At 50.4% G+C, this 11,412-nt stretch overlaps 1 protein-coding gene across 1 annotated transcript in view; it reads left to right on the top strand.

Annotated features, from left to right (window-relative positions):
• slc38a12 (solute carrier family 38 member 12) overlaps positions 1–11,104 on the top strand; it is a 303,056-nt gene extending 291,952 nt beyond the window's left edge. Inside the window, exon 10 of the mRNA XM_085963226.1 lies at positions 8,789–11,104. Coding sequence (XP_085819352.1) covers positions 8,789–9,546 — 758 coding nt within the window. The 3' untranslated portion in view covers positions 9,547–11,104. The remainder of the gene's footprint in view (positions 1–8,788) is intronic.
• The last annotated feature ends 308 nt before the right edge of the window (positions 11,105–11,412 follow it).

Here is an 11,412-nt window from a genome sequence, read left to right on the forward strand (position 1 = left end):
CCTGAACCGTTAACTCTGTTTCTCTCTCCACAGATGCTGCCTGACCTGCTGAGTATTTCCAGCATTTTGTTTTTATTTCGGCAGTCAGTACAGTATTGGGTGACGAGCTTGAAGGAATGAACCTCCACAACTTCTAATTGAAAAGGGGGTCTTGGAAGGTGTCTCCAGCGCAGAGGTTTCTCGTGACTTGGGATTCACTCCAGCCCAGACTGTTGAGCAGAGTTCTCTCCTCTCTGTCAACTGGAAAGGATACTACATAAAACCTCTCTGTGCAGCATCAATCTGATACCGAAGGGCTCGTGTTCACCATGCAAAACAACAATTTGCACTTATATCGTGCCTTTAGCGTAGTCAAACATCCCATGGTGCGTCACAGGAGCCTAATCAGACAAAATTGACAGCAAGCCAAAGGAGACATTAGGACAGAATCTTGGTCAGAGAGGTTTCGAGGGGGAATTTCGGAGCTCAAGGCCTAGCCGGTTGAAGGTGCGGCTGCCAGTGGTGGTGCGAAGGAAGTACAGGATGTACAAGAGGCATGAGTTGGAAAAAAGGCGAGTTCTCGGAGGGTTGTCGGGCTGGTGGAGGGTTTAGAGGTGGGGATAGCAGAGCTTTGGATGAGCTGAAGTTTATTGAGGGTGGAAGACGGAAGGTCAGCCAGGAGAGCATGTGGCATGAGGTAACAAAGGCATGGATGAGGGTTTCAGCAGCAGCTGGTCTGAGGCAGGGGCGGAGACGGGCGATGTTATGAAGGTGGAGGTAGGCGGTCTTCGTGATGGAGAGGATATGTGGTGAGGAGCTCAGCTCGGTCAAGTAGGACGCCCAGATTGTAAACTGTCTGGTTCAGCCCGAGACAGTGGCCAGGGAGGGGGGTGGAATCGGTGGCTAGTGAACAGTTTTTCCAAATCAGTCTTCCCAGTGTTTAATTGTAGATAATGTCAGCTCATCCAGGATTAGATGCCAGACAAGCAGTCTGACAACACTGAGGCAGTGGAGGGGTTGAGAGAGGTGGTGGTGAGGTAGAGCTGGGTGTCCTCAGCATACATGTAGAATCTACATCGTGTCATAGGATGATGTCGCTGAGGGGCAGCATGTAGATGAGAAATCAGAGGGGGACAAGGATAGATCCTTGGGGGACTCCAGAGGTAACGGTGCGGGAGCGGGAAAATAATCCATTGCAGGAGAGTCTCTGGCTATGACTGGATAGATAGGAATGGAACCAGGCAAGGGTAGTCCCACCCAGCTGGATGATGGAGGAGAGGCGTTGGAGGAGGATGCAGTGGTGAACCATGTCAAAGGCTGCAGACAGGTCAAGAAGGGTGAGGAGGGATAGTTTACCACAGTCATAGGATGCCATTTGCAACTTTGATGAGGGTGGTTTCAGTGCTGAGGTACGGACAGAAATCTGATTGGAGGGGTTCAAACATGGAGTTGCGGGAAAGATGGGCACGGATTTGTGAGGCAACAACATGTTCAAGGACTTTGGAGAGGAAAGGGAGTTTGGAGATGGGGCGATAGTTTGCAAGGATGGTTTTTTTGAGGAGGGGCTGATGCCAGCAGATTTGACGGAGGGGGAACTGTTAACAATATCAGCTAGCATGAGGGCCAGGAAGGGAACTTGGGTGGTCAACAGTTTAGTGGGAATAGGGTCGAGGGAGCATGGACAAGATGAGCTCGGAGCGGGCATATGGGGAGATGGGAGAGAAACTAGAGAAAGATGCGAGTTCAGGGCTCGGGCAGGGAGGGACGTTGGGGGAAGCTTGGCTTGGTGGGCTAGAGGAAGGGAGGGAAGCAGCAGAAACCGCTAGACAGATGGGGGTAGATTTTCCTGAAGCTGTTGGGAAGGAGGCGAGACTACAACTTTTGGGTTTTAGTCCCGCCTACATCGACGTCCGGCCAATCCGCTTGATTTTCCCTTGATTGATCTTGTTGAGCCCGCCCAGCGGGCTCAGCAGGCCAATTAAGGGCCACCCGGCAACAGGTGACGTCACAGACTGAAATTTCATCTGTTAAGAGTTCTTGACAGATGAAATATCAGCGTTTCACAGCTGTTTGAAGCTGTCAAACACTGACAGTCTGACTTCTAACCTGAGTCCTTCTACGCAGACTCAGTTAGAAATCTCGCTGGCACTGAAAGCTGAAGGCTGTCACTTTTGACAACTCGCAGCCATTCTGCTTTCTGTGCCGGCTGAATGATGGACTCCCGAAACCTAGAGGAAGAAAGGCTGTTAAGGTAAGTACAGGTAATTTAAACTTCTTTACACACTTTAGACACACCAAACACACTTACCTTTGCACTTATGCACCCATCACTCACCTGAACACCGACATCGCAACCCCTCCAAGTCCTACGGCCCGACGACTCTAACCTGGCATGGTTTGGAGCCGTCGGGAATCCCACACGACACCCCTCAAAATAGGGATTAGGCTAAAAACTGCCTGTTAACAGGCAGTTAATTGGCCCTAATCCCTTCCCGCCTCGGGTCGGCGGGTCCCAGTGTGGGGCGGGTACCTGCCTCCTGTGAAACTTACATGGAGGCGGGTTTTGGGCGGGATGGTGTCGGGTTCCCCGAATTCGTGATTTCCCCCCCCCCCCCCAACATGCCTGAAACCCCGCCTGACGGCTCCAGGAATCTACCCCATGGTCTCAATCTCAGTGACAAAGAAGTCCTTGAGCTCCTCGCACTTGTTGGAGGTGAGGGTGGAGGGGGCAGTGGAGAGGGGTTTAAGGAGACTGTTGGTACCTTTGATCCATGTTCCTTGATGCCCTTACCCAACAATATCTGTCGATCTCGGTCTTGAAGGTTTCATGTGGCCCAGGATGATCCTGGAGTAGTGAGCAGTTTTTGGCAGTGGAGAGCTGCCATAATCTATCATAGGTCAAGTCATGGAAGGCTAGATGTTGATGTGGGGATATGCAATACAATATGCTTGGTGGGTGTCCAACATTGGAAATCTATTCATTCATTTCTTTCCTCAGCATTGAGCTGCTTTATGGGTTTTTATGAAGGTGCAGAGAACAGCTCCCTTTACACAGTCAACCCCAACACTAATATTACACCAAATTGTAAGGGAAAACTTGCATATCTTTCATGTTGTCAGGACATCCCAAAGTACTTCACAGCAAATGAAGTACTTTTTTTAAGTGCAGTCACTGTTCTAATGTAGGAAACGCAGCAACCAATTTGTGCATGGCAAGATCCCACAAACAGCAATGAGATAAATGACCAGATAATGTTTTTTGATTGTGTCTGAGCAATAAATATATTGATCAGGATACCGAGAGGAACTCTGCTGCTGCTCTTCGAATAGCTCCCTGGGATCTGTTACATCCACCTTAGCAGACAAACTCGGTTTAATGGCTTAAATGAAAAATGGCACCTCTGGCAGTGCAGCACTTCCTCAGCACTGCGCTGAAGTGTCAGCCTGGATTATGGGCTCAAGACCTGCTGTGCAACCTCAACTGACAACCTTCTGGCCCATAGGCGAAAGTGCTACCCACTGCGCCACTAAGAATCTTCCCCTTTAGACTTTATTTCCCCCAATTTTTCTGACCCCTCTGGTTCCAGGGCCCTGGGATCGGATCCCTCTGGTTCCAGGGCCCTGGGATCGGATCCCTCTGGTTCCAGGGCCCTGGGATCGGATCCCTCTGGTTCCAGAGCCCTGGGATCGGATCCCTCTGGTTCCAGAGCCCTGGGATCGGATCCCTCTGGTTCCAGGGCCCTGGGATCGGATCCCTCTGGTTCCAGAGCCCTGGGATCGGATCCCTCTGGTTCCAGAGCCCTGGGATCGGATCCCTCTGGTTCCAGGGCCCTGGGATCGGATCCCTCTGGTTCCAGAGCCCTGGGATCGGATCCCTCTGGTTCCAGGGCCCTGGGATCGGATCCCTCTCGTTCCAGGGCCCTGGGATCGGATCCCTCTGGTTCCAGGGCCCTGGGATCGGATCCCTCTGGTTCCGGAGCCCTGGGATCGGATCCCTCTGGTTCCGGAGCCCTGGGATCGGATCCCTCTGGTTCCGGAGCCCTGGGATCGGATCCCTCTGGTTCCGGAGCCCTGGGATCGGATCCCTCTGGTTCCGGAGCCCTGGGATCGGATCCCTCTGGTTCCGGAGCCCTGGGATCGGATCCCTCTGGTTCCGGAGCCCTGGGATCGGATCCCTCTGGTTCCGGAGCCCTGGGATCGGATCCCTCTGGTTCCGGAGCCCTGGGATCGGATCCCTCTGGTTCCGGAGCCCTGGGATCGGATCCCTCTGGTTCCGGAGCCCTGGGATCGGATCCCTCTGGTTCCAGAGCCCTGGGATCGGATCCCTCTGGTTCCGGAGCCCTGGGATCGGATCCCTCTGGTTCCAGGGCCCTGGGATCGGACCCCTCGGGCTCCAGAGCTTTGAAATTACGCCCTGTATACCCAAGCCTAGGCCATTGATTGATACATATCAAAAACTGCAGTGGCCTTAACACCGACCCCTGGGGACACCACTGCACACTTCTCTCCAGTCTGAAAAACAACCGTTCACCCCTACTCTCGGCTTTCTGTCTCTTAGCCAATTTTGTATCCATGCTGCCATTGGCTTTAATTTTGCTAACTGCGTAAACTAGAAGGCATAAATTTAAGATTGTCAAACGAAAGGTTAGGAAAATGTTTTTTGATCAGAGGCCGTGGCATTCCCGATCAGAAACAGTTGGAGCAGCAGAAACCAGAATATTTTGAGTGGTGGATAAATATTTTGAAAAATAAAAATTTTAAGGAGTTTATGGAAAAGCAGGGATCGGGACTAACTGGGACTCTCTTTCAGCGAGCCAGCATGGGCACAATGGGCCGAATGGCCTCATTCTGTACGGTAAAATTCCATGAAAAGCAAAGCTACAAATGCTGGTAATAAACAGGTCAGGCAGCATCAGAGTTTGGTTAGTGCCCATTCATCAGTCCTGTGTGTATGACTGGCTGCTTTCACCCTGACTGACCAACTTCCTTAGTCTGCTTGACTGTAGCAGGCCATTCTCCAAAGAGAATGCCGTCACCGAGTGGGGATTGAATCGGAGACCCTGCTGCCCTGTGGCTGAGCTCCACAGTGGACAAGCTCACTGGGCCATCGGGGAATCACGCCAGATGTTTACAAATGTGTCTTATTCCCAGGAATGTGTTTGTTGCTGAGAGGATATGGTAGTGTAGTGGTTATGTTACTGGACCAGTAATCCAGAGAATGAGAGTTAAAATCTCACTATTGCAGTTTGAGAATTTAAATTCGGTTTTTTTTAAAAAAGGAAATAATATCTGGTGTCATGAAGATGTTGGATTATCATAAAACCCAACCGGTTCACTAATGACCTTTAGTAATCTACTGTCCTTACCCGGTCTGACCTGTATGCAACTCAATGCCATGGATGACTCTTAACTCGCTCCCCCAAAAGACTGGATGCTGGGGGACAATTGGAGCGTTCCAGACGGAGATCGATAGATTTTTGTTAGGCAAGTGAGGGTTATGGGGTACCTGCTGAACATATGTGTGGGTTGGAGTCCTGGGACTGATGGCACTGCTTGTAGGAGAATGTGTCTGAGCCCTTGAGTGACAGGCTCTCTGATTTTGTCCTCTTTCCCCCAATGTGCGGGGAGCGTCTCATTAAAGATATTTGCAAAATTTGTGAAAGGAAGTGAGTGGAGCGATGCACTGGATAAAGGACAGCGACGACCGGTATTCAGAATGTACAATAGATTCCAATTTGGTGGTGGTTCTTCATCTGTGCTGGAAGTTGCTGAACGTGAGGGACCTGTACCCTCGCGCTGCTGTGTGCTCCAGACCGCCAGCTTCAGCACTATGCCCAAAGGTAGAAGCAGCCATCGGCATCGCTTCATTGGAGGGGAGGGAAGGAGGTCCCGCCACACAACCCCACATCTTTTGGTGGGGGCGGGAGGTAGAAGACAGACAGAAATTAGCATAGGACCATAGGAATTGTTAGATGAGAAAACCCAGGTCCATCTAATTCGCCTTCTACCATCCTGGTTGTCGCATGATACAATAATACGAGTTGTTGACTAATCATAACAGCTGCTGTAGAGAGCAAATAGTTCACATCTCGATCAGTTTGATGTGAGTTTGGGTTTGATCCGCATCAGCTTTGATCTAGACTGACTGCCGATTTCCATGTCGTTAATGCTGACGAGGGTGGCGCTGTTGTTAGCTGGCGAACGAATCTCTACCTTGTGGAGGCTGAACGGCAACTCTCTGACACCTCCTTCTACCTCCCCCTGGACCATGACCCCACCACCGAACATCAAGCCATCATTTCCCAAACTATCACTGACCTCATCTCCTCTGGAGATCTTCCCTCCATGACCTCCAACCTCATAGTCCCTGCAGAGCCTGCTTCTACCTCCTTCCCAAGATACACAAACAGGACTGCCCTGGTAGACCCATTGTTTCAGCCTGTTCTTGCCCCACAGAATTAATTTCTTCCTCTTTTTCTCTCCTTGTCCAGTCTCTTCCCACCTACATCCGCAACTCTTTCGACGCCCTCAGTCATTTTAACAGTTTCCAGTTTCTTGGCCCGAAACGTCTCCTTTTCACCGTGGGCATCCAATCCCTCTACACCTCCACCCCCCACCAGGATGGCCTGAGGGCCCTCCGCTTCTTTCTTGAAAGGTGGCCCAACCACCATCACCGCCCTCCGCCTGGCTGAACTTGTTCTTACATTGAACTACTTCTCCTTTGACTCCACGCACTTCCTCCAAATAAAAGGTGTTGCTATAGGAACCCGTATGGAACCTAGCTATGCCTGCCTTTTCGTCGGATACTTGGGACATTCTTTGTTCCAGTCCTACTCGGGCCCCCTTCCCCACCTCTCTTTCCGGTACATTGATGACTGTATTGGTGCAGCTTCCTGCTCTCGCCCCAAACTGGAAAATGTCAACTTTGCTTCCAATTTCCACCCTTCCCTCGCCTTCTCCAGTCCATCTCAGACTCTTCCCTTCCCTTCCTCGACTTTTCTATCTTCATTTCTGGGATAGGCTGTTGACCAATATCTGCTATAAGCCCACTGACTCCCACAGCTACCTAGACTACACCACCTCCCACCCTGCTTCCTGTAAGGATTCTATTTCATTCTCCCATTTTCTCTGTCTCTGCCGCATCTGTTCTGACGATGCCACCTTCTACACCAAATATTTCTGATATGTCTTCCTTTTTCCTCAACCGATGATTTCCCCCCTCTACCATGGTTGACAGGGCCCTCAAAAGTGTCCATCCCATTCCCTGCCCTTCTCCTCTCACCCCTTCTCCTCCGTCCCAGAACCACGATAGGGTTCTCCTTGTCCTCACCTTCCACCCCACCAGCCTCTGCATTCAACGGATAATCCTGTGCCACCTCCAGCGTGAACCCACCACCAAACACATCTTCCCCTCCCTTCCCCTTTCAGCATTCCGAAGGGACCGCTCCCCCCGCGACACCCTGGTCCACTCCTCAATCACTCCCAACAGTCCCTCCCCATCCCATGGCACCTTCCCGTGCAAGCGCAGGAGATGCAACACCTGCCCTTTCGCCTCCTTCCTTCCCATCGTCCAGGGCCCCAAACACTCCTTCCAGGTGAAACAGCGATTTACTACTTGTACTTTCAATTTAATATACTGTATTCGCTGCTCACAATGTGGTCTCCTATACCAAACGGGACACCAAACGCAGATTGGGTGATCGCTTTGCAGACACCTCCGTTTAATCCGCAAGCGTGACCCTGAGCTCCCATTCGCTTGTCATTTTAATTCTCCGTCCCACTCCCACCCAGACCTCTCTGTTCTTGGCCTCCTACAATGTCCTAATGAAACTCGAGGACCAGCACCTCATCTTTCCATTCGGCACTTTACAGCCTTCCGGACTCCACATTGAGTGCAACAATTTCAGACCAGAACCACTGCTCCCATTTTTCTGGCCAGCGGTTGCTGGTAATGACGCTGCTGTTACCATTCACACCTCCTCTGGGCCCATCTTTTGTTTCTTTACTTGTCCCATTACCACCCACTTTACGTTGCACCATCACCCCATCAAAAAATATGATCCACTTCACTTTCGCCATTTAATAAGAAATCCAATAGGGAATTCAGAAGAAATTCTTTCCCCAGAGAGTGGTGAGAATGTGGAACTCGCTCCCACAGGGAGTGGTGGAGGTGAATAGTATCGATGCATTTAAGGGGAAGCTGGATAAACATGAGGGAGAAGGGAATATAGAAACATAGAAGATAGGAGCAGGAGTAGGCCATTCGGCCCCTCGAGCCTGCTCCGCCATTCAATGAGATCATGGCTGATCATCCAAATTCAGTACCCTGTCCCTGCCTTCTCCCCATATCCCTTGATCCCTTTAGCCTTCAGAAATATATCTAACTCCTTCTTGAAATAGAAGGATATGCTGACAGAGTTAGATGAGGAAAGACGGGAGCAGGCTCGAGTGGAGCATAAACGCCAGCATGGACTGGTGGGGCCGAATGTGTTTCTGTGCTGTGTATCCTGTGTAATTAAATTTCTAATGCCTTCCACCTGATCACAGACCTTCCCTTTTGTTCTTCTCCTCCCCCCTTTCCCTGCCTCTGGAGTTGCTTAAAAACCTGTTGCATCTCTGACGTTTGCCAGTTCTGATGAAAAGTCACCAACCTGAAGCATTTGTTTCTCTCTCCACAGAGGCTGCCTGACCTGCTGAGTATTCGCAGCATTTCCTGTTTTTATTATGTAGATTACCTGTGGCTCCTTTTGTTTACAATGTGTTAAATTGGTGTTTTATTTTCTGACTTCTCTTTTCCCTTGCCTTGCAGCTTTTACAATCATGATCATTCTGGCTTTGATCAGGATCAGTAAGGGCAAAGGAGAGGGCCGCCCCCCTGTCGCCAACTTCTCTGGTATCCCCAATTTGTTTGGTGTGTGCGTCTACTCCTTCATGTGTCAGCATTCCCTGCCCTCGCTCATTACCCCCATCAGTAAGAAGAAGCACGTGATCAAGCTGGTCCTGGTCGACTATGTGCTCATCCTGGCCTTCTACAGCCTCCTGGCCTTCACCGCCATCTTCTGCTTCAGTAACCTGAAGGACATGTACACCCTCAACTTCACCAGCAACTGCGATGTCGTCAGTGTGCCCTTCATCCGCTACTTCTTGGGACTCTTCCCAGTTTTCACAATCAGCACAAACTTCCCAATAATTGCAGTTACGTTACGCAATAACTGGAAAACTGTCTTCCACAGAGACGGCGGAATGTATCCATGGCTAATTGATCAAATCGTCTTTCCCCTAATCACCATCATTCCTGCCATACTAGTGGCGTTCTGCACCCATGACCTGGAGACTCTGGTGGGCATCACTGGTTCCTATGCAGGCACTGGTATTCAGTACATCGTCCCTGCATGCTTGGTCTACTTCAGCAGAAAGGACATTGGGCTTGTCCTTGGCAATGACGTTCAGAATAAGTACAGATCTCCCTTCAAGCATACCTTCTGGGTCCTCTTTGTGTTGGTGTGGTCAGTGTCCTGCTTCATCTTTGTAACAACCAACATTGTGCTGATGGAAACCAAATCCTGAGTCCTTGCCCTGCCCATGGGGCGGTCTTACCCTGTTCGTCAGACTCAAACCCCTGATTTACTCCCATAATATCACCAATTGCCTTCACCATGGCAAAATGTGATAAATTCAGTGAACTGGTTTAAGTACGTCACCATACCATGCTATACGGTTGCAGTTTCCAAAATCTACACATGAATCCTTTTTTCCCCTCCCCACCCCGCTCCCGATCAAAAATTATGATTCACTTCACTTTTCAGTTTGACAATAAATGGTGTCAGATTTTTTAACTTGGTCAGTTTATAAATGAAATGAGCTGCGCCTCAGCATTGTGTAACGCACCCAGACACACGAGTGATTCTCCACCCGTCCTATTCACCTGGCACAGCTTTGAATGTGGGTCAGTTAAAGGTGCCTGTCCCTCACTGTCCTGTCCAAGGAATATTCTTGTAAACCAAAATGGTTTCTTTCTATAATTTAAAACTATTGGTGACAATCAAATAAGGAGATGACTGCAAACATTAAGGCCATAAAACTTTGGATTGTAAAAGCTACTGGAAATGCCGGAGTTTGTGAAGACACTTGGTAGAATTCTGCAGGATGAAACGGCTTGTAACTGGAGTGATGACGGCCTGGATGATGCTGCTGGATACACCCTGGCAGCTGTGGACTTGCCTGAGTCTGGTTTGGACATAATGGGAAAATGTTTGTTGTTCAAAGTATGTACACTCCTGTATCCCTCGGCTGCTGACCAGACAGGCTGTACAGGCTACTCCTGGTGCAGTTCTGCTTGGGTTAACTATATAGGTACAATTTTAACCCTGCCTGCCCGGCATAGCCTGCAGCCTCCAATACCCCAAGGCCTGGGCCCCCAGAGCCTGCTCTCTGAATAACCCAGGGCCTGGGCCCACAGACCCTGCGTCCCAATAACCCAGGGTCTGGGCCCACAGACCCTGCGTCCCAATAACCCAGGGCCTGGGCCCACAGAGCCTGCGTTCCAATATCCCAGGGGACTGGGCCCCCAATAACCCAGAGGCCTGGGCCCACAGAGCATGCTCCCCCAATAACCCTGGGCCCACAGAGCTACATCCCAATAACCCAGGGCCTGTGCCCACAGAGCCTCTGCCCCCAATAACCCGATGCTTACCTTCTCACCAGTGCCTTGTACTCTATTTGTGAGGAGCCTTGTGCTTCATGTTTACTCGGCCTGTGCAGCCGTGCCTGTTTTTAAACTCACTCTTCCCCCTTCAGGGACACATGGATGTATGTGAAGGGGATGGGATGGTTTGCTCCTCTCTCAGCTGCCCGGACTGGGCTGTACCACGAGCAGTGGAGGCAGCGATGGGATCCCAGTCCAGTCACCAGCCTCTGCTCTCGATCATGTGCAATATTGTCTCGTCTTTCACACACTAACTGGTCCCAGAATGCATCATGTTTTGTGTGGGAAGGGTATGAGAAGCTGTAAATACTGCAGGTGGGTGTGTGAAGGGGAGACGGGTTACGGTTTTGGGTGCGGATAGACGTGCTGTATATTTCTGCATCCTCTGTTATAATTGTATAGTAAAGTGTTTGAATCCAAGTACACCGAGTGAACTCTAATCTCTTTCCTGCTCCTTCCGCCAATCATTTTGGACATCACCGGCACTGACGATCCTGATTCAGTGAACTGGCTATTTTTCATCTTCACCAGCCCTGAGTGTGTCCCAGGATTCTGTGGAACCCAGTAATACATAGGTTGACTCATTTAAGGATAACGAGCAGCCACATGAGACCATTGATGACAGGCCCAAAAAAGCCATGGAGAGTTGAGGGTCCTTAACACGGTGACACATCCATCAGTTGGGTACCAAGGCATACAAGCTGGGGAAGCCCAGGTACAATCATGAT

Source organism: Somniosus microcephalus, chromosome 21 (assembly GCF_052327205.1).
Source record: "Somniosus microcephalus isolate GS21.2 chromosome 21, FLI_Smic_1.0, whole genome shotgun sequence".
Taxonomy (NCBI): domain Eukaryota; kingdom Metazoa; phylum Chordata; class Chondrichthyes; order Squaliformes; family Somniosidae; genus Somniosus; species Somniosus microcephalus.